Source organism: Condylura cristata, unplaced genomic scaffold (assembly GCF_000260355.1).
Source record: "Condylura cristata isolate star-nosed mole 26May11 unplaced genomic scaffold, ConCri1.0 scaffold00022, whole genome shotgun sequence".
In the NCBI taxonomy this organism is placed as follows: domain Eukaryota; kingdom Metazoa; phylum Chordata; class Mammalia; order Eulipotyphla; family Talpidae; genus Condylura; species Condylura cristata.
In genome coordinates this window covers 18155966-18180447 of record NW_004567123.1, presented here as the reverse complement: position 1 = coordinate 18180447, position 24482 = coordinate 18155966, and the positions used below count along the sequence as shown (strand labels likewise).

At 47.4% G+C, this 24482-nt stretch overlaps 2 protein-coding genes across 2 annotated transcripts in view; one reads left to right on the top strand and one right to left on the bottom strand.

The window, feature by feature from the left end:
• The window catches only part of CEP250 (centrosomal protein 250kDa), a 42049-nt gene extending 26370 nt beyond the window's left edge, over positions 1 to 15679 (top strand). Inside the window, exons 22-32 of the mRNA XM_012728270.1 lie at positions 695 to 833; positions 1684 to 2026; positions 2535 to 2656; positions 3895 to 4015; positions 4995 to 5116; positions 6338 to 8947; positions 11579 to 11671; positions 11866 to 12021; positions 12514 to 12615; positions 13834 to 13896; positions 15177 to 15679. Coding sequence (XP_012583724.1) covers positions 695 to 833; positions 1684 to 2026; positions 2535 to 2656; positions 3895 to 4015; positions 4995 to 5116; positions 6338 to 8947; positions 11579 to 11671; positions 11866 to 12021; positions 12514 to 12615; positions 13834 to 13896; positions 15177 to 15440 — 4135 coding nt within the window. The 3' untranslated portion in view covers positions 15441 to 15679. The remainder of the gene's footprint in view (positions 1 to 694; positions 834 to 1683; positions 2027 to 2534; positions 2657 to 3894; positions 4016 to 4994; positions 5117 to 6337; positions 8948 to 11578; positions 11672 to 11865; positions 12022 to 12513; positions 12616 to 13833; positions 13897 to 15176) is intronic.
• On the bottom strand, positions 55 to 21451 carry LOC101621585 (chromosome unknown open reading frame, human C20orf173). The gene is given in 7 exon segments (XM_012728269.1): positions 55 to 126; positions 20306 to 20357; positions 20457 to 20664; positions 20742 to 20920; positions 21137 to 21179; positions 21181 to 21337; positions 21340 to 21451. Coding segments are annotated over 6 exon segments (720 nt in total). The 5' UTR covers positions 21446 to 21451; the 3' UTR covers positions 55 to 126; positions 20306 to 20330.
• Between the last annotated feature and the right edge of the window lie 3031 nt (positions 21452 to 24482).

The window sequence follows — 24482 nt, the reverse complement described above, 5'->3', positions numbered from 1 at the left end:
TGGGCACACCATGGAGCTGGCTTTGGCTTATCTGTCATTATCCAACATTTTTTTGCTCAGTCATGTCTTCTGGGCAGGTGAACCATGTGAATTTCCAGTGCTACAATATTTGAGGAGGGTCAGATCCTTTTGTTGATGCAAGTAGAGACAGGAAGACAAGTTAGTTAGAGCTGGTACAACTGTCCACATGAAAGATACTAAAGCTGAAGCAACGTGAAGCAGTGGAGAAGGGGACATGGAAGGGGCATAAAGGATGTTAAAGGAGTTAGAATCAATTTTACATAGTCATAAATTAGTTATAGGTAGGCTGAAGGGAGAACTGTGATGTGGTCCAAATGTCTCAGGACACTGGCTGGTGAAGTGCTAGGGAACATAGTAAGGAGTCAATGATGGGAAGGAAAGGGAGTTTCAGGGGAGACAGAACAAATTAGACATGTTGAATTGGCGGCATTATATAAATAGTTTTGGAATTTTCCCAGGAAAGAACTATGGAGTTGAAAATGAGATATCATATGCATGATATACCTAGGAGCACCCAGCGGGCACTTAATAAACGGTAGTTTTTATGGTTAAAATATAACTGACATTGCTATTTCTGTGTTAACTGTTAAGGTTATATTTAGCACAGTCAGATCAGAAAGTGGTTTTTCATTGCCTGAGAGGATAGCCTTGCCCTTTGACCCTCTCTTTTTAGCCTGACTCTGTCACTGGTGGAAAAGGAACAGAGACTCCTTATTTTACAAGAAGCTGACTCTGTTCGACAACAGGAGCTGAACTCCCTGCGCCAGGATATGCAGGAGGCCCAGGGAGGGCAGAAAGAGCTCAGTGCCCAGGTAATTCACATGTTAGTTACAAGCATCATTCCTTGAAGGGGGGAAGTGTTGGGGCAATTATTCACAGCCCTCTTATAAAAGACTTCAGCAGTCCTGGCAGGAGGGGGACTCCAGGACAAGGAAGGTGGAGGCTTGGGAACATCACCCAGAGTTGAGAATGACTCCTGTGGGGAACCTGGCAATACAGAACATGGGTCCAAAGGGATAGAGCCCACGAGACCTGGCTTTAATAGAGCCACCTCCATGTGTGCTTGGCACAACACAGTGAGGAGAACAAATACTACTGCGGTCAAGTAGGCAGCAAGAGTAGGACTTCCAGGGAGTTAGGCTGCTCTAGCAAGACCTTGGGGCAGAGAAAGGAAACAGAGGTGACAAGTAAGATGAGCATAGATTAGATAGCAGATGAGGACTCAGGTCTGGTTGTTACCTGGGTTTGACTCCAAGCTCCACCACTTTGTGGTTATGTGAGCATAAATCATCCATAAAATAAGGATGATAATTCATCAGGATAATAATTAAGGAATTTATAAAGTGTCACAAACACAGTACACAATAAATGAAAGTGATTTTACTGTGACTGATCTTATTAGCCCCAATGTCAAGGCTTTTGGGGCAGAGTTCTAGTCTTACTGTAGTTGCCAGGGGGCAGACACCAGCACTGTTACACCTGCTATGTCCTGCCTGGGCTATGTCAGGAGTCAGTAGCAGGTATCCAGGTCAGATCCAGCGGAACACTCACTTCAGAGCTCTCCCTCTGGAGAGTGGAGTCTACTGAAATTCTCCTTCCCAGGAGGGTCTCAGAAGAGAGTATCCACACTCTACCCAAAGTGACTACACTTCTCCCTGGCAGGTGGAATTACTGAAGCAGGAAGTAAAGGAAAAGGAAGCTGACTTTCTGGCTCAAGAAGCACAGCTGCTGGAGGAGCTGGAGGCATCTCGAGTAACAGAGCAGCAGCTTCGTGCTTCCTTGTGGGCCCAGGAGGCGAAGGCAGCCCAACTACAGCTGCAGCTGCGCAGCACAGAGAGTCGACTGGAGGCGCTGGCTGCGGAGCAGCAACCTGGGCACTGTGCCCAGGCCCAGCTGGCGAACCTCTACTCTGTCCTGCAGCAGGCTCTGGGGTCCATTTGTGAGAGCAGGCCTGATCTGAGAGGTGGGGGAGACTCTGCTCCCTCCCTCTGGACCCCTGGGCCAGGTGAGGCAGCCGCCTAAGCACTCAGTCCTTTTGGTCCATGACCAGGCTCAGCTCCCAGGGAAGGAGGAACAGGAAAGCAGTTTCTTAAGTAGCAGTTCATTAAGGGAAAGGCCACAGACTCTGGAATTAATTCAGTAAGAGTTTGAAACCCAACTGCCATTTGCTAGATGTGTATTGAGCAAGTCACCTCTCCTTTCAGAGCTTGATTTTCTCAACTACAAAATGAGGATGTCAAAGTATCTTTCAGGACTTTTTTAAGGTGATAAAAGAGATTACAGTTAGAGAATAGCTCACACAGTTCTGGCACTTACTGAATACCTAACAAAGAGTAGGTAACATCATCCAGCCCCCACAAGCACTAGTGCCTGGCACATAGGTACACCAAGGACACATGATGAATGAACTGCTTAGAAGGTGTGCTTTAAGGACAGGAGAGATCAGTGGGAAGGCCATGGCTGTGTCTGGGGACTTTGGCAGCCAGCTCAGGGGGTTTGCCTCATCTTTTCAGATCAGAATGGAACTAGGATCCTGTTCAAGCGGGGGCCCCTCCTGACTGCATTCTCTGTTGAGGCCGTGGCCTCTGCCCTCCACAAACTTCATCAAGACCTATGGAAGACTCAGCAAGCCCGGGTATGTCTTTTCTGTTCACTTTCCTTGATCTCTCCATCTCCCCTCTTCATCTCTTCAAACTCATGCAGCAGTTTGACCTGTTTTATTCCTAAAGTCAGGTAGGGCTTAGTTCCACCTCTATCACTTACAACCTGGCAATCAGAAGAAAGCATTTGTCTTTCTGGGTTTTGGTCGTGCTAGTAAAGCAGGGCACACCTTGCAGGTTGTTGTGAGGACTCAATAACAAAGGGCTTAGTGAGCCCTATAAACCTTGTGCAAATGTCTTTTGCACCTTTTTCCTATGAGCCATGAATTATTCTTGATGCCATGTCAGCCAAAAAAATCCCAACAAGTTGGAGACCTCTAAAATTTGAGGTTGTCATTTATAGGAACATTCATAGCCTGAGACTGAATTAAATGTCCCAGAAGTTCCACCATCCAGTGAACCTTTTAATCAATAAAAATTGAATGCCATCTATATGCCAGCCACCCCGACCTGGAGATAAAAAAAGAAGAAATAGGGCCTCCCTGGTGATGCACGGGGTTAAGTCTGCAGCCACTGCAGCCAAGTTCCATTCCTGGCCAGGGAGGTGACCAACGTGGTGCAGCAGACCTCTCCTGTCCCACCCACTGTTCACCTCAGCAGTGCATTGCAGTCAATCCACCTGTTCTGCTCCCCACTCTCTCTGGTGAGGCTTCTTACCACCTCCCTAAACTCAGCACCTCTGGCCTACATGCCAGCTCTTGTATGCATAAATAAATAAAATAAGTCTTTAAAAAATTTTTTTAAAAGAAGACTGTCTAAAGAAAGCTTGTGACATGACTGAAGAATCAAACATAGAGGAGAATTGATAAAAGTCACTGGATCAATGACAGGTGCAAATGATACATCTAGGAATTAGGAGAAAGCAATAGCTCATTCTGATTTGGGGAATGTCAGAGGAAAGGAAAAGGTGACCTGAGCTAAGCTTTGAAGGGTGAGTTTGGGGAAGGAGGAGGTGACGTCTCCCTAAGATTTTAGCAGGACTTCTACCTCAAAAGATAAGCTGGGTCAGAAAGACATTCTGGACCCTAGTCATTTGGAACAAGGCCTGTCATCACTTCAAGGAGTTCAGAGGTAATAACCCAGCAATCAGGGAATGGGTCCATGATGGCAAATGCCTCCACAGAGGCTGAGAGGGAGGAGAGGAATTGAGCCCTTGCTGGGATAGCGTTGTTGTAGATGAGGAACTTGGTTTGCCCCTCCCTTTCTTTCCCAGGATGACTTGAGAGATCAGGCCCGGAAGCTAGAACAACATCTCATTGACACAGAAGCCGAAAAGAGCCAGGTTCACACAGAGTTACAGGATCTGCAGAGACAACTGTCCCAGAGCCAGGAAGGTAAGAGGCCAAGACAGGAGATTGGAGGGAAGAAAGGACAAGCAGGAAGCCTAGAAGAGGCAGAAGCAACACTCCCTACTATGAGAAGCTATCTAGACGCATCACCCAAAGGGAGGATGGCCTCCTTGAACCATTTTCCTGAATGGTTTGGCCTTTGAGGGTCATCTGGGAAAAAGAGATTAGGAGGAACATATTTGAACAAGTTGCTGCTAGGTTTCCATTCTCTGTCTATAGGAAATTAAAAAGCTGGGAACCCAGGCCAGAACTATGAAAACATAAAAATCTGTATCTTTTGACATTTATCCATGTTACTTATTTTTATCATCTCCAACTGTGTTCTCAAAATGATTAATCTGTTGGCAGAAGGATTAGGTGCTGTTTGGAAGATAGGGAGAAGGGGGAGCCTAGGGAGAATATATCCATGCCAGGAGCTGAAAAGGGTGAGACTGCTTGGAAAGGAAGGGAGAGGGGAGACTCTTGAGGCCAAGGATCTACTGTAGAAGAGAAGAGGAGAGTGGGTCTGGGTCTTAAAAACATCCCAGAGGGCTCCCTGGAAGCCACACACAGAGACCTGGGGTGTCGTCCATTGTGCAGAAATGGGAGGCAGCCCGCATAGCAATGTTGGTCTGAAGGAACCTCTGCAAAGTTGTAGAATTTGGACCGAAAAGGACCACTAATGTCATGTAGTTCAGCCCTATCTAGCCTCCAGGGTGGAGAATCTCTGTGTGATCAGGACAAAGGATTGTGGGATGCTGATCAGTCAGCCCTGGAGCTGGGCAGCAGACACAGACAAGGGTGCCGCAGGGAGCCTAGACAAACAGGAGCTGCTGGCAGATGGGCAATGTCTGTGGAGCTCAATATAATTCTCTCCCTGTTGGCCATATTCCCTCTTGGTTTTGTTCCCCATCTTTCATCTGCCCATCCCCCACCCCCACCCCCAACCATGTATCTTGCTTCACTGCCTCTCCTCTTCCCCAAGAGAAATCCAAATGTGAAAGAAAACAGAGCTCCCTGGAATCGGAGCTGATGGAACTGCGTGAAACTGTGGCATCCTTACAGACTCGCTTAAGGCAAGCAGAACTGCAGGGAATAGAAGTGCAGGTAAGGTGGCACTGGTTGGAGTGGGGGGATGCTTTCAGGAATAGTTCCTCAGGAAAGCCAGAGCTCTGACTCCCAGGCCCACCTGTAGTCATACCCCATCCATATGTCACATGCTGTGTCCAATTTCTCTCAGCAAGTGTTCCAGATCCCCTGTTTTTCCCCACAGTCTTGAAGGCCATTATTATTATTTTTAAAGATTTATTTATTTATGTATGTAAAGGCTGAGGTGGACCCTCACCGCTGGTGCAACAGGCTAAAGTACAGCACTATGATGCTAGCAGCAGCCACTTCAGCACAAATTTGATCTCCTGCCAGGGAGGTGACCCACTTGGCGTCGCAGAGCTCTCCTGTCTCACCCACTGCTCCCCTCAGCAGTGCACTTTGTCAAATCTGCCTATTGTGCTCCGCACTCTGTCTCTGGTGAATCCTCTTGCTGCCCCTGCACTTCTGGCCTGTACGCATAAATAAATAAATCTTTTAAAAAAAAAAAAAAAGAGCTGGGTGTATGTCAGAGCAGAGATGCAGGGAGTGAGGACTTACCAGAATAAGCAGTGACTGAAATACACTGCTGAGGGGAGCAGCAGGCGAGACAGGAGAGGTCTGCTGCGCCATGCGTGTCACTCCCTGGCTGGGGATGGAATTCATGCTGCAGTGGCTGCAAATAGCTTTGTAGTACTTGTGCCACCAGGGAGGCCCTAAGCCATCATTAAGGCCCCAGTGAATCTTTCAATTACTTTTTCCGAGTTGAGCTTGAGAATTTTGTCCCTGAAGAACCAGAGCCTGGAATGGTATATCTGTGCCAGGCTGTCTTCTCTGAGAACAGCAGAGCTCTGGGATGTGTTAGGGATCAGCTTAAGTGGAACACACCAGTTCATTTTTCTTTTGACAATGCTGGTGCCACTGTGCTGGAATGACAGTATCAAAGAAGTGTTTCCTCTCTTTCTTTCTTTTTAATATAATAGTTTATTTTACATCATTTTGTGCCTTTTTCCATCTCAATTGTAATGGTAATGGGCTTCCCATCACCAAATCACCTGTGTGCTATCACCATAGTCCAGTGTCCTCCCCCCACTCCCTGTTTTATATCCCATTCCCACTCCACCCCGTAAAATGTCCCCGTTATATAGTTATTCATTATTATTTTTCCCCCCGGGTCCTTTATACTCCTGCTATAAGTGAAGCCATCTGATTTTTGAGGGGGCTTTGCCTCTTGTTTTCCAGAATGAGCGAGAGTTACTTCAAGCAGCCAAGGAGAACCTGACAGTCCAGGTAGAACATCTGCAAGCATCTGTTGCAGAAGCTAGGGCTCAGGCAAGTGCTGCCGGGATCTTGGAAGAAGACCTGCGGACGGCTCGCTCGGCCCTGAAACTGAAAAATGAGGAGGTGGAGAGTGAACGTGAGAGAGCCCAAGCTCTGCAAGAGCAGGGCGAGCTAAAGGTAGCCCAAGGGAAGGCTTTACAGGAGAATTTGGCCATCCTGGCCCAGACGCTATCAGAAAGAGAAGGGGAGGTGGAGACTTTGCAGGGAAAAATTCAGGAACTGGAGATGCAACGGGAAATGCAAAAATCTGCTTTGGAAGTGCTATCCCTGGACCTAAAGAAAAGGAACCAAGAGATAGATCTGCAACAAGAACAAATTCAGGAGCTGGAGAAATGTAGGTCTGTTTTAGAGCATCTGCCCATGGCTGTCCAGGAACAAGAGCAGAAGCTGTCTGCACAGAGGGAGCAGATCAAAGAGCTTGAGAAGGGTAGAGAGGCACAAAGGAACACTTTAGAGCACCAGCTTCTAGAACTTGAGAAGAACGCCCAACTGATTGAGTCTCAGCAAGGACAAATTCAGGACCTAAAGAAGCAGTTGGTTACTCTGGAATGCCTGACCGTGGAACTGGAAGAAAACCATCACAAAATGGAGTGCCAGCAAAAGGCAATTGAGGAGCTGGAGGGCCAGAGAGAAATGCAGAGAGTGGCTCTGACCCACCTTACACTGGACCTGGAGGAAAGGAGTCAGCAGTTGCAGGCACAGAACAGCCAGATCCATGAGTTGGAGAACCACAGCACCCTGCTGGCAAGTGAACTCCAGGAGAAGAAGCAGGAGGTGAAATCTCAGCGGGAACAGATTGAGGAACTGCAGCGGCAGAAAGAGCATATGACTCAGGACCTGGAGAGGCGGGACCAGGAGCTATTGCTGCAAAAGGAAAGGATTCAGGTCCTTGAAGATCAGAGGACCCTGCAAACCAAGATCCTCGAAGAGGACCTAGAACAGATCAAGCTATCCTTGAGGGACCGTGGCAGGGAGCTGGCCTCTCAGAGGCAGCGGATGCAAGAGTGGGCAGAGGAAGGGAAGGGCCAGAGTAAAATACAGCGTGGGAGCCTAGAGCACATGAAGCTGATCCTGCGTGATAAGGAGAAGGAGGTGGAATGTCAGCAGGAACATATCCAAGAACTTCAGAAGCTCAAGGACCAGCTGGAACAGCAGCTCCAGGGGCTGCACAGGAAGGTGACTGAGACCAGCCTACTCCTCACCCAGCAAGAGCAGGAGATAGTGATCCTACAACAGCACCTGCAGGAAGCTAGGGAACAGGGGGAGCTGAAAATGCAGTCACTTCAGAGTCAGCTGGAAGAGGCCCAGAGAAGCCTAGCCCAGAGGGACCAGGAGCTTGAGGCTCTGCAGCACCACCACCAACAGGCCCAGGGGCAGGACGAGAATGTGAAGGAAAAGGCAAATACACTGCAGAAAGCTCTGGAACAGGCCCATCTGACTCTGCAGGAGCGCCAAGAAGAGCTTGAGGACCACAAGGAGCATGTGCAGAGGCTTCAGGAAGAGCTAACAGTAGAGGGACAGCGGGTGCAGGCCTTGGAGGAGGTGTTGGGTGATCTCAGGGCTGAGTCTCGGGAGCAGGAGAAGGCCTTACTGGCCCTCCAGCAGAAGTGTGCAGAGCAGGCCCAAGAGCATGAAGCAGAGGCCAGGGCCCTGCAGGACAGCTGGTTGAAGGCAGAGGCAATGCTTAAGGAGCGGGACCAGGAACTGAAGGCCATGAAAGCAGATGGCCAGTCCTCCCAGCATCAGAAAGAAGCTGCCTGGAGTCAGGCTGAAGCTCTACAGGAGGCCCTCAACAAGGCTCAGGCTGCCCTGCGAGAGAAGGAGCAGCGTCTCCTTGAACAGGCAGAGCTGAGCAGCAATCTGGAGGCCAACACTGCCACCTTGCAGGCTGCCCTGGACTCCTGCCAGGCACAGGCTCAGCAGCTAGAGAAGACCCTGAGGAAGCAGGAAGGTGAGATCCAGAACCAGGATCTCCAGCACCAGGAAGCCATGCAGCAGCTCCAACAGGCCCTAGCCCACAAGGAGGAAGAGCTGAGACATCAGAAGAAACAGGGGCAGATGCTGGAGAATTCTCTAGCAAGGTACCAAGAGGATGTGATCCAAGAGAAACAGAATCTGGGACAGGAGAGGGAAGAAGAGATGAGGGGCCTTCGTGAGAACCTGAGAGAGCTGCAGCTCACCTTGGCCCAAAAGGAAGAAGAGATCCTGGAGCTGAGGGAGGCCCAACAAAGGAAGAGTATGGAGGACTCACTCCACAACCACAAAGCCTCCCCAACAGAGAAGCCGTCTACAAATTTTGATCCTTCAGGGCCCAGGCTACAGCAGGAACTACGACGACTACAGGCAGCCCTGAGGCAGACAGAGGCCAGAGAGATTGAATGGAGGGAGAAGGCCCAGGAACTGGAGCTGTCCCTGGCTCAGAGCAAGACCAGTGTCAGCGATCTGCAGGAGGTAGCCATGTTTCTACAAACTTCTGTCCTGGAGAGGGACTCCAAGCAGCAGAGGCTGCAGGTGAGTCACTCCACTGGTAATAAGGGCCAGGGCATGGGCTTGGGTGGGCAGAGGGACTGACTGCCACCCTGGCCTTGTGCCATTTAAGGATGTGAGAAAGCTGAGACCACACACTTAAGTGGAGTCCAGGTTACAGTGCTAGTTTGAGGCAATACAAAAAGAAGACATCCATTGCCCCACACTCATAGAGCTTAGAGTGTAGTAGGCAAGCAATTAGAGTGCAGTGTCTAGTTATAATTATTGCCTAGTTGGAGATAGTGTGCTATGAGCTTACTAAAAGATGCCCAAATTTTCTTTTTCTTTTTTTTTTAAAGCTTTATTTATGCATACAGAACTGGGGTACAGGCCAGAGGTGCAGGGTTGGTGAGAAGACTCACCGGAAACAAGAGTGAGGAGCAGAACTGGCAGATCAGCAGGCGAGACAGGAGAAGTCTGCTGCACCGTGTGGCTCACCTCTGGGGCCAGGGATCAAACACTCATTGAAGTTCTGAGGCTAGCTTGCAGTGCCATGTCCTAACCCATTGTGCTGCCCACTTTTTCTATAGTTTAAGTCCTAAAAGACTTCCTGGCAATAGTGGTGTTTAAGATTAGATCTGAGGGCCCTCCCTGGTAGTACAAGTTCGATCCTCAGCCAGGGAGATAATCTACATGGCGCAGAGACTTCTCCAGTCTCCCTATTGCTCCCCTCAGCAGTGTACTTTGTCAGTTGGACTGTTTTGCTCCCCACTGTCTCTGGTGAATTCTCTCACCTCCCCTGTACCTCTGGCCTGTACCCCTGTTCTTATATGCATCAATAAATAAGTCTTTAACAAAAAGAAAAAGATTAGATCTGAAGGGACCAATAAAGAGATAACCAAAGTACAGGTCAGGAAGGAGCTTTCTTGGGGAAAAGAACAAGGAGAACACATGGGGAGCGCATTGTTCAGGCTCCATGGGCCACAGAGTGGAGAGTTAGCAAGAAAAGAGAAGAGAAGACAAGGACCCAATCATTCAGGGCTTCTAATGGTAATGACCCAGGTACTCTGTGGGAAGTGGATGAAGGGGTTGGGGAAGATCAGAAATATTGCTCAGGCTGTTGTATGGAGCTGCGGAGGCCAGCCAGGAGGTTACATAAGAAGTGCAGAGAGATATGGTGATCTGAGACGGTAAATGTGGATGGAGATGTAGGTGGACCTGAAAGGCCCATAGGACTAAGATCAACTAAGAAATAGGGAGTGTAAAGATGAGACAGGAAGAAATCAAAGACAAAAATACCCAGGTTTCTGCTCAGCGAGATGAAAAAAAAAGATGATTTAGGGGCATGGGGTGAATGGTAAGATTGGTTTGGAAACAGAGGGACATACCTATGGAACTGGTAAGGAGAAATACTCAGTGAGCAGATTGGAAAATGATCTGAAGTTAAAAGTAAGATTGAAGATAGAGACTTTGGAGTCCTCAGCAGTTAGCTATAAGTGCCCTCTTCTAGGTAAAATGTCAAATAAGAATAAGCAGACTTTAGGGTATAGCATTTGACTTCAAGACCAGGGGCCTGGCTTAGTCATCTTTGTGCCCCACATTGAGCACAGCCTGCACAGAGAGCTAGGATCACTTGGACAGTGTCTCTTGCCAAGAGGAACCCAGCCCATTCTTCCAGGAAAATTGACTCTACATCCTGGTCCTTTGACCTCCACTGATCCCCAGATAACCCTCTTCCTCATCTCAGACAACCCTGCAAGGACTTGCTTTCTGGGAACTGACAAAGTTCTACTCTAGTTAAAGGGCACTATGCAGAGAAGAATTTACATTTATGAACTCGGAAGTCAAGTTCCCAAGTTTGAAATAATAGTCGTGCAGCTTATTAGCTGTGTGACCCAGAACCTCTCTCAGATGCAGCCTTCAGCTCAGCTGAACCATTTTTTTGTTAAGCATCGCATATGCTAGATATTATTAGTCTGTCTTTCTTCCAAAATAACCCTGTAAAGTGGGAAGTGTTATCTTCAGTTCTAAGTGTTAAGTAAGTAGTCCAGAGTCACACAGCTAGTTAGAATTAGTGGTGGATCTAAGCAGTTTGACCACTAAGTTCTTCCTCTCTCCCAGATAGCCTTTACACACATGTATGCTCAGTTTCTCCTATCACTCTTCCTGGCCATTATCACTTATAAAACATAGGCTACCTAGAAAATATCTAGCACTAGGTCTTCCCACTTATCTACAAGGATTTAACAGCACTTTCCCCAGAAATTGGTCTATGCTTAATCATTTTACAATTGAGGAGACTGGGGCTTGGAGAGAACTCATGCCCTGACCAAGTCATATAGCTAGACAGGGGTGACAGTACACCCAGCATTGTATGACATCAGAGGGCCTGCCCTTTCTGCAGTGCCTCAAGGCTTCTGTGGAACAGCACTGGGAGGTCTAAAATAAGACAGTTTTCGGTTCTAGCCCTCCATTACTCATTGGATAGATCTCTGTCTTTCTGTTATCCATCTGTAAAATGAAGTTTCTGCTCTAGAAGAGCTAGGGACATCTAGGAAAAGGAAGACTAGAACCTGATGAGAAAATTAAGCTGGTATCTGAGGGCAATGGGGATGGAGTGAATCTGGATATGAGGTTGTCATTTGTGATTTTTTTTCCCACACCTTGGTGCTCCAGGATGAGTTGGAGCTCACCAGACAGACTCTGAAAAATGAGCGGCTCCACAGCCCAGGTCCGGCCAGCAGAGCAGAACGGGGACCCAGAGGAGAGGTGAGTTTACAGCTGGCAAAGGGGAGCTGAGGGCTGGTGGGAACAGACAGCCTAGGGGACAGCTCCAGGGGCCTGTCCCCTTCCCTTGGGAATTGGACCCCTAAGATCTAGACCTCCTTGATTGTGCTCTTTGCCCTCTGTTCCTCATCTGTCTAAGGAACTGCCCAGCTGAAATTCACAGACCTCTCCCACAGGTCTTAGGAGTGGAGGCTGAGGCTCATCCTGGGATAGAGGAAAAGCAGGCCTGGGGACAAAGGCTTGAACACCTACAACAAGCAGTGGCCTGGCTGGAGATTGACCGGAGCAGGTTGCAACACCACAATGCCCAGCTGCGGACCACCTTGGAGCAGGTAGGTAACTTCTGCCATTCTCAGCAACCTCCTCTGGAATCCATTGGGCATGTGTCTCCACTTTTGTGTGGCCCCCAGTGTAGGGGTTGGCACACTGCACTCAGAGGGCCAAATTTGACTTGCTGCTTGTTTCTGAAAATAAAGTTTGATGGGAGCACAGCAGTGTCCATTCATTTGTGTATTGTCTGGCTGCTTGCCCACTGCAATAGGGGACAGAAATTAAATGATCCACAAAATCTAAAATACTACAGAAAAAGCTGACTGACCTACTCCAAAGATCTGAGGGCTCCCTACTTCTCCTACCTTAGGAGTCCTTTGTACTCAGGGTTGCCTTAGCATTTGCTCTCCTTAAACTAGACCCTAAGTTTATCTTCCTGTGACTGCTGTCCCCTTGCACTTTTACATCCCTACATTGGCCTCTCCTGGAAAAGGTGACTCTGCTCCAGCCCAAGAGCAAAGCCAAGCCCTGACTTCTCACTTGCATCATGGCAGGTGGAGCGAGAGCGGAGGAAACTGAAGAGGGATTCCTTGCGTGCCTCCAAAACTGGGGTCCTGGAGGTCGGCGAAGCCACCGTGTCTTCACCCACACAGCAGGTTCATCTGTTTTCACTGTCAGCAGCCTCAGTAGAGCCCAACCTCGCCACCAGAAACAGCCTTCTGCAGTACCTATCCCAGCTACGCTCAGGGAGACAGCCACCTTAACCAGTGCAGGCTTTTGCCATTCAATACAGCTCTGTCTGTCTCTGATTTAGGAAAGATCAGTGGATCCAGGAATCAGTGGATCCAAGAAGGATCACATCAGTAGCTGGGGTTGAGTCACAATTAGTATTCTAAGGAACCAGAAAACCTTCCATGACACCTAATCTACCTGCTTTCAGACCAGTGCTTCAGGCTCACCCAAGAGGGGCTGACTGGGCTTCTGGTAAGAGTCCCTGACCACTGGCTGGCGCTAGCCAGATAACAGCTTGGTGGACCTCTTAGATTCTCCTTGTCCCTTTAATACTGAATTTACAAGATTGGGTCTATGGTATTTCATGGGACATGAGTCCCTTTTTTGAGTAAGAAGTTTGGGGGAGATCCCCCAAGTCTGCACTCTTAACTGAGACATGCCCATAATAGATAATACTGTGGCTCTGCAGGAGAGCCTGTTTCTGGTGGCTGAGCCTTTTCCAGCTTTCCATCCCTCTTCCTCTAGCAAATGCTGCCCACAAGTACCCTGTCTTACTTTCACTCTGCATCCTTAACTCACAGTCCAGACCTAGCACAAAGCAGGTGTGTGATGTGCCTCTGCAAAGGGAAAGGTGCCTCATGCTGTCCTAACCTTTTTACACATACGGTATTAAATCTCTGTGGATGTTGCCATTAGACTAGTGTGGGGGCCTCTCATCGCCCCAAGACAGTGATACCCCATACAGTTGCAGCTGAGTACAGGTACTTCTGGCCAATAGCCCTGGGATTAACCCCCAGATTGTGATGAGCTGGCTGAGGACACCTGCAAAATCCAAAAAAATGGGGGCCTTCCCTGGTAGTGCAGGGGTTAAAATCTCAGTCACTGCAACATGAGTTCAATCCCCCTCCAGGGAGCTGATTGACATGGCACAGCAGACCTGTCCTGTCTCACCCACTGCTCCCTTCAGCAGTGTATTTCAATAGATCTTCCTGTTCTGTTCCCCACTCTGTCTCTGGTATATCCTCTTACTTCCCCCTCCCTCTGCACCTCTGCCCTACACCAGTTTTTGTGTACATAAGTAAACCTTTAAAAAAAAAAAATCCCAGGGCTATTCCAACAAGAATGGTATTTGTCTTCCACAGGATGGAAGAGGAAGACAGAAGGGCTCCTCAGAGGTCAAGCACATGGGTGAACTGCAGAAAGAGGTACATATTCTAAGGCCCTTTTCTCTCCCCTGCACTTTAGGCAAGATGACTAAGTGTCTGCTATGTACCTGACCCTTTGTGCACCTCCAGCAGGAATAAGGGGAATAGTTCCCCCTCTGAGAACTTCATTGTACTTGGAAGCCAAGAAGAACCCAGTCCCAACTCAACATTCAAATGCTTAGAATGGGAGTGGGGAAAGCAGTATGTTCATGGCCCAGACCTCCAGGTTCCTACTTAGGAAGAGGAAGAAAAGGGAAGAAGGTTGAGGGGTCTGCATAATCTAATAGTAGAGACTAAAGCAAGCAGAAGCACCCTCACAGGCACCTTCACAGGCAGGACCGTTGCCAGCACCCCAGGCACCAGTGCCAGGACCCACCCCTCAGAGCACAGATCAGGCTGCCACATTCATGGAAACTGTACAAAGTAACTGCCTGCCACTTAGGGCTCACCTAAAGGGTCACCCTATCTTTCAAGACCAAAGAATAATAAGAACCATTGGATTTGATTTCTGGGTCTGTTTCAGAAATCAGTTGGCACTACTGGCAAGACATGACTATACAGTTAGTCCTAAGCTGCTATTTTGAATGCCGTTACACACAAACTAAGCAACCTCTGAGAGAGGGCTCAGTCTAGGGTCAGGCAAGGGAGCTCCTCACTGTCGATCTACAGCACCATCCTAAATATAGTACTTCGGAAACCTCTTGTCTTACTCTAGACCCAGCCCTACCCTGAGATCTAGTAACTTTACTTCCTGGAGTCTGAGTCTACTCCTCTGAGAAATGGAAAAGTTAACCAGTGATTGTCAATCCTCGCTACACAAACTTACATCCCGGGGAACTTTGAAAAAAAAACAAAACACTGATACCAGGCCTTACCTCAGTCAGAATACTTCCTAAAAGCTTCTAAAGGGACACAGTAGAATTTTGTCCAGTGACTAAAGTACTGTGCATTTTGATCAGCACCGTGGCTAGACATGACTATGTATATTATCAAACTTGTCAGAATGTACACTTATAAGCTGGTGAATAGTTTGTGTGTGTGTGTGTGTGTGTGTGTGTGTGTGTGTGTGTGTTTTAAGCTGCCTATATGAGTCTCCTGTGCAACCAGGGTTGACAATCACTGAATTCTCCATGACTCCCAAGGGCCCTTCCACAAACACTGTAAACCTAGTCCTGAGATTGACTCAAATGCTGGTCCAACAAGAGCCACAGCAGAGCAGGAAGAGCAGGGCTGCTTCAAGGCCCGCAATTGTTTTCTCCTCTCGTTTTCCCACCCACCAGGTGGCCCTGCTGCGAGCCCAGCTGGCTTTGGAGCGGAAGCAGAAGCAGGACTACATAGCTCGCTCAGTACAGACCAGCCGAGAACTAGCAGGCCTCCACCACAGTCTCTCCCACTCACTTCTTGCTGTGGCTCAAACCCCTGAGGCCACTGTCCTGGAGGCTGAGACCCGAAAACTGGATGAGTCTCTTACTCAAAGTCTGACATCCCCAGGACCCATCCTGCTGTGCCCCAGCCCCAGCACTGCCCAGGCCACCTCCAGGTAGCAGCCACAGCCAGGATTCAAGCCAGCCTGGGAGCAGACAGATAACTATACAGTGGGTCATAGTCCCTCTACAAAGCTGCAGGTTTGCAAAAAGAGAAACTACTTGCCTGTTACCCTAAAGAGGAACGCCTTGCCCTGGCCCGGGGCATCTAGTACCTATTATCTGAATTTATCATCTCAACTTTACACCCACCCTTTCTCCTTCCCCTTCAAGAATAAACCATGAATCTTTGTATTTTTTTCTGTGCTGCCATCTCCACTTATGTAGCTGGGCACAACAAGGGCATCTACTAAGGAAGAGCTTACTAAAGATTCCTGTCAGCTGGCATGCATTTGTCTGCCTACAATCTGGTAGAGAAGGAGCATAGAAGACCCAAGACAAAGCCCTTGTCCAAGGGAGCTTGAGCCCAGTTGACAACAGGTGAACACGCATTGATAAGTCAGTCTGTGTTGACTAGAAGCTGCAGATTGCACAGACTGAGCAAGGAAGGCATGAGCTGGCCTTGAAGTATAGAGAGGTGTCGAGAGGGATTCCTAAGCATACTGCTGAGACCAGTCTCCCTGTGGCAGAGTACACTGGAGCTAAGGTTTCATGGGAAGAGAGGTTTGAATTCATGGATGATGAATTCATATGTTCTTGTCTTAAAACATGTTTTGGGACTTCAGAAACAGCAATGGCCTTTGGCTAGTCAGCCTCTGGAGTTCAAAAGCTGTCTGGCCTCATTTCCCTTCTGCTCAGGGTAAATGCCCTTCACGTATCCCTGTTGGGCATATCAGCTGGTTACTGGTTCCCTGTAGTCTGTGTTAAGCCAGTAGAGGATGGACTGTGGCAGAACCTCTTGCCTGTGGACTGGCCCTGGTGCAGGCAATCAACTAAACCTACTTCTAATACCTACTATTGGCAACCTCCTCAAAGCCTAAAAAAACACCAGTTCTTTAAAGAAGCAGGGCATGACCCCCCTCTGGCCCTCCAACCATAATGTGGAATTTTCTCTCCCCTAAACCTGGGAGTGGAGTTGAGAATGTGGGAGTGTGAGAGCAGCATCTTGATGACCCCAAACTACTTTCTCAGGCTCCATGGATTCCCACTACCCCCCAGCACATAACAAAGGGGGCTATTCACAACTGCTCCATAGCTGGAACTTTGGTCCAAAACTCAGGCTACAGCAGTTGCTTAATAAAATGTTTATTTTTGTAAGAGGCAGAATCTGACTAACTGGTCCCTGCCTCCAGTCAGATCCCTGGGGCTCAGCAGCCTTACCTGGCTTCTTCTATGCTAGTTCTCTGGAACAGATAAAGACTTGCTCCTTAATGTTTTTGGTCTTCTAATGTTGGTTCTCTAGCTTGGAGGCTGGCAGAGAGACCCTGGTTTGTTCCTTGGAGTTTTTCTCTGTGCCATTATCTATAGGTCATGAGCCAAGGCCATAAGCCCTATGTATTCTGGGAGAGAGGAGGTGAGTTTCCAGTAAATAAGTGTTTTAGAAGCTGCCAAACAAGGTCTTAATTATTAAACTGCTCTATTTGTTCTTCCTCCCCATTCAAACCTCAGGTTTTCCCTCCACTCTAGACCTCAAAGTAGGATCTCCTCCCACTAGATATTCAAGTCAGGCTTGGGCTTCATGTCAAGTAGAGACAGATCTTCCTCTCACAGTAGCTTGTGAGTATTGTTCTGTTCTAACTTTCTAAAGTATAATATCCACCAATAATAAGATCAACTATATGGAGGGTTCTACCTGTGATGGTGCTATTTGCTCTTCTCATCCACTTTTAACTGGCATGGGGAAGCATGAAGGAAAGAATATAGAGCCTCCCAGCAGTACCCAACCTTGCAAAGGGCATCAAGGCAGAGCTTCCTTTCCTTCATATTAACATGCAGCAGGGCATAACAAGAACAGTGAGTCCAGAGGGCAGGAAATGCTCCTGGCCACCCTGCCAGTTCTCTAAGATATACTTGACAGTGTAATTGATCAGCAAAACCTGGGGGAAAGGTGCCAAGATCTCTCATGAAACTTTATCCCTGCTGCAATCTTCTCTCTCCTTGTCTGCTAGTACAGGTCAAGAAAACTGAGAGCCGAAAGGGGCAAGAGCTGAGTCAGAATCTGGGAGATGCTCTTGTTCCCAGGAGGGGCCTGGGTCTGGCTGGTGCAGTACCCTATTCTCTCAACAAGCCTCTGTGCTTAGCAAGTTAGAGCAGTGACCATCACATCATGACCTAATACCTGTGCTCATCTGTTTCCCCACATGGGGTGGGCCAGTAGTAACTTGAAGGCAGAAAGGCTGCCATTTCAGAGACCAAAAGCAGCCATCAAGATATAACTGATGGACCTCCTTGGTGGCACAAGGGGTTAAGTCACAGTACTATGAAGCTACCAGCAGCCACTATAGCACAAGTTCAATCCCCAGCCAGGAGCTGACACACATGGTGCAGCAGACCTCTCCTATCTCACCCGCTGCTCCTGTCAGCAGTATATTTCAGGCAATCTGCTTGTTCTGCTTCCCACTCTGTCTAATGAATCCTCTCACTCCCCAACCCCTGCACCTCTGGCCTACACCCCAGTTCTTGTATTCTTAATATGCATAAGTAAATAAAAATAAATGTTGGGGGAGGGGAACAATCAAGAATGTTTAAGGATAAGGTACCTACTGGCCATTCTGGGACCAGCAGTCTGCACCAGGAATGTGGACTGCAGACCCCATCAATGCCAACTGTGGGACATGAGGATGAGAAGTGGTAGGTACTAAACAAAAGGACCAAAATGTACCAGGCTTTTTCTTCACCAAGCACTATAGTATCCCTCACTTACAAGTGTTTGAGTAAGTTTGAGAATCCCCCAAATAGTTTCTCTAGAAAGAGCTTTTGTCATCTCATCTATATTTTTTAAGATTTATCTATTTGTATATATAAGAACTGGGATGAAGGGGCCTCCCTGTTGGTGCAGCGGTTAAAGACAGTGCTGTCAAGCTATCACCAGCCATTGTAGCACAAGTTTGATCCCCAGCCATGGAGGTGACCACACGGAGCAGCAGACCTCTCCTGTCTCATCTGCTGCTCTCTCAGCAGTGTAGCTCAATAGATCTGCCTGTTCTGTTCCCCACGCTATCTCTGGTGGATCATCTCAACCCCTGTACCTCTGGCCTGTTCTTTTAAAATTTATTTATTTATTTATTTATTTATTTATGCATAAAAGCTGATTGACTGAAATACACTGCTGAGGGGAGCAATGAGTAGGTTAGGAGAGGTCTGCTGCACCATGTGGGTCACCTCCCTGGCTGGGGATCAAGCTCATGCTACAGTGGCTGCAGACAGCTTTACAGTGCTGCTCTTTAACACCTTGCACCACCAGGGAGGGCCTTCCAATTTGAAAGATAATTCACATGCCATAAAATTCACCATTTTAGTATGAAATTCAATATTAAAATGTTGTACACCATCTGCAGAACCTAGGGGATCGAATCAGGCAGAGAAAGGAATGAAATTTGCCAGAGATTTGGAAATCAAGTGTAACCCTTCTCCCCTGATGCTGTATAAGAGAAATCAACCCAGGATTTTATTTAACATCAAAACTGGTCTCCACACAATTTTCTCTTGCCTTTACCCCTGAAACTTCACAGTCCTACAATCCCAAGATCCCTTGTATTCAGGTCCCAAAGGACTTGTGTGAACTCTGCAGACCAGGTGTACAGGCCGAACTTGCCCACATACTCTTAACAGAATTCGCTGTACAGAATTCTGTACAAAGACAGAATCACCTTGGAGCTGTTGGTCTGATTATCATTCTCCTGTAGATGGAACCACTTTCCTTGACTTTCTGATCCAAGTTCAAAGCCAGAATCCTGGTAGATGAGAGCTATATATGTATCAGCAGGCTGATTCCTGTCTTCCCACCTTCCCTCATAATCCATGAGTAAGACAGGTTGCTTCCTGGAATTGGGAGAATAGAGCTCACCTTCTCCAGGGAAGACACTCTAAACATGAGGAGGTAGACATCATAATAAGAGAACCTGAAGCCCAGAAAAGAGCATCAATGAGATGCTCCCACATTAGAGAGGATTCCCTGGGATACAAGAGGACACTCCTGGCAGAAGTGGTGTGTGAAAAGGCATGAGGCGTCTGGTGTTTAGGAAATGCCAAGAAGCCCAATGAGTCAAGGAAAGAAGAGGCAAGTTCGTTGGGGGGGGTGGGGGAGTGTTGCGGAAGGTTAGGTGAGGAAGGGGGTGGTGGTGCAGGGGCTAGATAGTGCAGACCAGGCAAAAGTTTTTAGACTCTTATGCTGAAGGCATAAGAAAGAAGTAGTCTGGGCCCTCCCTAGTGGCACAGCAGGTTAAAGCACAGCACTGAGAATCTAAAGCCACTTCCGCATGAGTTCAATTCCCGCCTGCCCCGGAGGTGACCACATGGCCCGGCAGACCTCTCCTGACCCGCCTGCTGCTCCCCTCAGCAGTGTACTTCGTCGATCTGCCTGTTCTGCTCCCCACTCTGTCTCTGGTGAACCCTCTCACCCTCCGCATCTCTGGCCTGTACCCCAGTTCTGTATGAATAAATAAATCTTTAAAAAAAAAAAAAAGAAAGAAGTAGTCTGCATATTTTTTTAATAGACATTTAAGTGGCAATTTTGAGAAAACAGAGTTGGGTTTCCAAGATACAGAAATAGGCAGGCAAGACAGAGTTTTAAATACCTAAGGAACAATAATCTTTCTTAACCTAGTTACAGGTGTGCAAGGCACAGAGTAGAGATACAAACACCAAAGATGAATACTGACCCCAGTTATCCAGCCGGTTGCTCTGGTTGTACCTGAGAAAATGAGGCTAATCATAAGAACATGGGGAAGAAGGGGAGCACATTTTACTTCCTCCCATCTACTTACCTGGTCTCTGCTATCTTCCATTCCACTAGGGAATCAGACTATCTTCCAAAACCTAAGAATTGGAAAGTAAGGGAGATTCAACAATCCCTGAAGTCTGGGGTCCCCCCTACAGAGGGCCATCCCATTCTCCCTTACCCTGCAGTGACCTCACCTCACCCCCATACTGAGAATGTCTGGGTTCCTGGACCATCACCTCCTCACTCAGAGTGTTTGAAGTCCATACCAGACCAGAAAGCTTCAGCAGCAGCAGCACCAGCTGTCTCCAGGAACCCTGACCCCTGACACCCCTGTGGTAAGTGAATCGGCCTCTGGTTTGGTTCCCAAACATCATAAGGCCCTGAACAGGGGTCTGGTTCCTCCTGGAAAGGAGAACAGAGACTAAACAACTCTGGGGACAGGTACAACCTCTTCCTCCCTGCTCTTTCTCAGCACCCACCTGAAGACACTGGTGTGTTTGTTAATATCTTTGCCAAGGTTGGAGGCCCACAGAATTTTTGAGTTTCCTACCAACGCACAAGTCCCACAGTAGAGATCAAAATGGCTCACTGAGGGACTGGGAGTTTCCTTGAACAACTTCATCCATACTCTGCCAAGCTCACTTGCTGAATTCATGTCCTAGAAATAGAAGGAAGAGATTTAGGACTGGGCTGCAGGTATTAGCTCCCAGAGGGAGAAAACAGAACTGAGTGGGCAAGACCTCTGCCCAAGGGTCAGGAGTCAAAGCTGTGAAGATGGGAGGCACAGGGATCCGGGGCCAAGAACAGGGGTTTGGGCCAGAGACTGGGTGATGGGTCAGGCCTAGGAAGAATGGGCCCAGTGTTGACCACTGACCAAGTACCAAGGCATGGAGTCAGGAGTCATAGACTCTTGCCCTCATCAGGGTCCCCATTATCTTCTCATAGCATGTATCAAACCAGTTCCATTCTCTCACTGCATGGTGGCAGAGTGAGTAGTTGAGGGTCCCAGCTGGGCACTGGCATTTCCTGAATTTGACCCAAGGACAGTTGCCACGCCATGATGGACTTACATCAATTTTTCCTGGGGTGCCAATTCAGGTTCTAGATTCAAGTAGGGGGCCATCAGCCACAAGATGATCACCCAGAGAACCCATATGACAAACATCTACCAACAGTGCTTCATATATGGCCCAGGTAACCACTACTGCTGACTGGCTTCTCTACCTGAAACTGGAAAGGATGAGAAACAGGCCACAGGCAGACCTTCAACCTCCTGTTCTGTCGGCCTCCACCATTCCCCATCCCCCACATATACCTCCTCCCAACCCCTCATCTCCTGTCTCCCTATCCACTTGCTCACCTCCAAAGAGAACTTTAGCTGGATCCAGGATAGAAGGTGCGAGGGCAGAGAGATAACATATGGTGTGTCCCATATTCTCCCTGCAGGAGGAAGAGTTGCCTGTGCCATCCAGATAGATCATAGGTCTCATCACGAAGTACACATTGTGATCTCCCTCCTTAGTCCACCTGGCAAAACCACTGCCCTATCCCATAATGTGTATGCTGCCTACACTGCATGGGAAATCCAGCAGGACAAGGATGAACCTAGCTGGTCATCGTTACCTCTACAACCCTAAGACTTAGAATCATTTAATAAATATTTATGGGGCGAATGAACAGGACTAGGAGGATACATTAAGTATCAGTAATGCTCCCTCTCCAATTGAGTGACTTCTGTGCAAGCTTCTCTTCTGTCCTCTCGACCGCGTCTCCAACAGCTTATTGGACTTCCCTTTCCATGTCTCAGAGGCCACTCACAGTCAACAAGCCTGAGACTGAAATCATGATTTTACTTTCACCAATACCTTCCCCAGACTTCCCTCTCACAAGAAGTGGTCGGTCCCACCATTCACCAATTCCTGAAGCCAAAAACCCATGTGTTAGATTTTATTTCTCCCTCTCCTATGATTTCCAAATCTATTTGCATCTTACCTCCAAACTACTTTTTCTGTCTACCACCCCCTCATTCACATTTACAGTCAATTCCACTCCTACATCAAACGATCCCTCTGCTACTTTCTTTACAGATTTTTCCCGTTTAGTCATTTTATGGAAATGGAATATACAATATATAATTTCTTGCATCTGACTTTTCTTAGCATCATGTTTTTGAAGTTTTCTATTTTAAATACATATACATCTACCTTTATAGTCTGCACTACTTAATGCCCTGAGAAATGTGTCATTAGCTGATGACACTGTGCTGTCATCACACTGTAATTCCACAAGCCTCGGTAAAACAGCTTACTATATACCTACATGCCTGTTTATATGTGGTTGTCAGAGATCACCATGATGTGATGTCACGATAGCTACTGTTGAGTGGAGTTCCTATATGAAGATATAGGACATTTTTTTGATCTATTCACCATCTGTTGAACATCTGGATTGTTTCACTTTTTGGTTATTATAAATAACACTGCTGTGGACATGTGTTTACAAATCTTTATGGGGACATGCATTTTCATATCTGTATTTTCATTCTCTAAATGAAGACGTATTTTCATTTCTTTTGGGTAACTAGAAATTTATAAAGTTAAATTTATAATTCTCGTAAAAAACTTTTTTGGCCCTCCCTGGTGGCGCCAGGGGTTAAATTGCAGCACTGTAATGCTATCCATAGCCACTGAAGCCCTGGCCCACATAGAACAGAAGCAGACCTCTCCTGGCCTGCCCACTGCTCCTCTCAGCAGTGTATTTCAGTACATCCATCTGTTCTGCTCCCCACCCTGTCTCTGATGAATCCTCTAACCTCCCCCCCAGTTCTTGTATGCATAAATAAATAAATCTTTTTAAAAAATGGAATCGTGTTCCCTCAGGACACTTTCATGTTTACTGATGCCAGGCACCCTCAATTTTATGCTAATTTCTCCACTTTGGAGCTTCCAGGCTCAAGAGAGAGTGTAAATCTAAAACCCACATTATGTGCAGACAGGCCTATGATTATAATGTCTCAGCAATGTTTTATTTCTGTTTTTGTCTTCCCATCAAAGACACCAGTGGAGAAAATATCAAACATTCTCATTTTCTTCTGTACAAGTGGATTTTTCCTAGCCTACCCTTTTCCAAGAAGTAAACTCTATCAAGATCCCTATCTTCCTACTGAGTCCTCAAGATTGATCATCTCCTCTCCCAAGATAGACATTAATATCTAATATGCAAAGAAGATACCCATCCCATCTATTTTGACAATGATAGTAAAATAAGGACAATATAGTCATAGGGAGTCAGGCAATACTGATTAAAAAATACTTTATGAAGGCCCTCCCTGGTGGTACAAGGGGTTAAGTCTCAGCAGTATGAAGCTATCAGCAGACCCTGCCCAGGGAGCTGACACACATGGGTCAGCAGAATTCTCCTGTCTCACCTGCTGCTCCCCTCAGCAGTGTGTTTCAGTCATTCTGCTGTTCTGCTCCCTACTCTGTCTCAGGTGAATCCTCTCCACCCTCCACCCCCCACCCTGTACCTTTGGCCTATGCCCTAGCTTTTTTTTTTTTAATGGATTTCTCTTTGCTAGGCTCTTTTCTTTTTAATGCATACAGAGCTGGAGTATAGGCCAGAGGTTCAGGGGCAGTGAGAAGACTGATCAGAGACAAAGTGGGGAACAGAACAGACAGACTGACAAAGTACACTGCTGAGGAGAGCAGCCAAGAGAGGTCTGCAGGACCATGGGAGTCACCTCCCCAGCAAGCCAGTGGCTGGGGAGAGCTTCACAGTACTGTGCTTTAACCCACTGTACCACCAGGAGGGCCCTGGCCTAGCTCTTTTATGAATAAGTAAATAAAATAAATATTAAACCGATATTAAATAAAACCATTTCTTCCCATCTATTCCATTCTAAGTCATTTCCTTTTAAAGTCTTCCTACACAAATATAACATCTTACCAAGTCAAAGCTCCTAATACATATTCCAATGCAGAATCATTTACATAACAGTTTTATGAACAGTATATGTTTACGTTACTATGGATAATTATATGCTTGGAAAAAAAAGAAAATCCAAGCCTGTTGATTCCTGACATACCACCATGTTATCCTCCACTCCTTATCCCATCCCCAGGCTCACCAGATCAGCTAAGAAATTTACTGCTTCTTTCAACTCCTTTATTTATAGTTTTTGGGATTCCCAGGCTAAACAGAGAACGTTTACTTTTCTCATG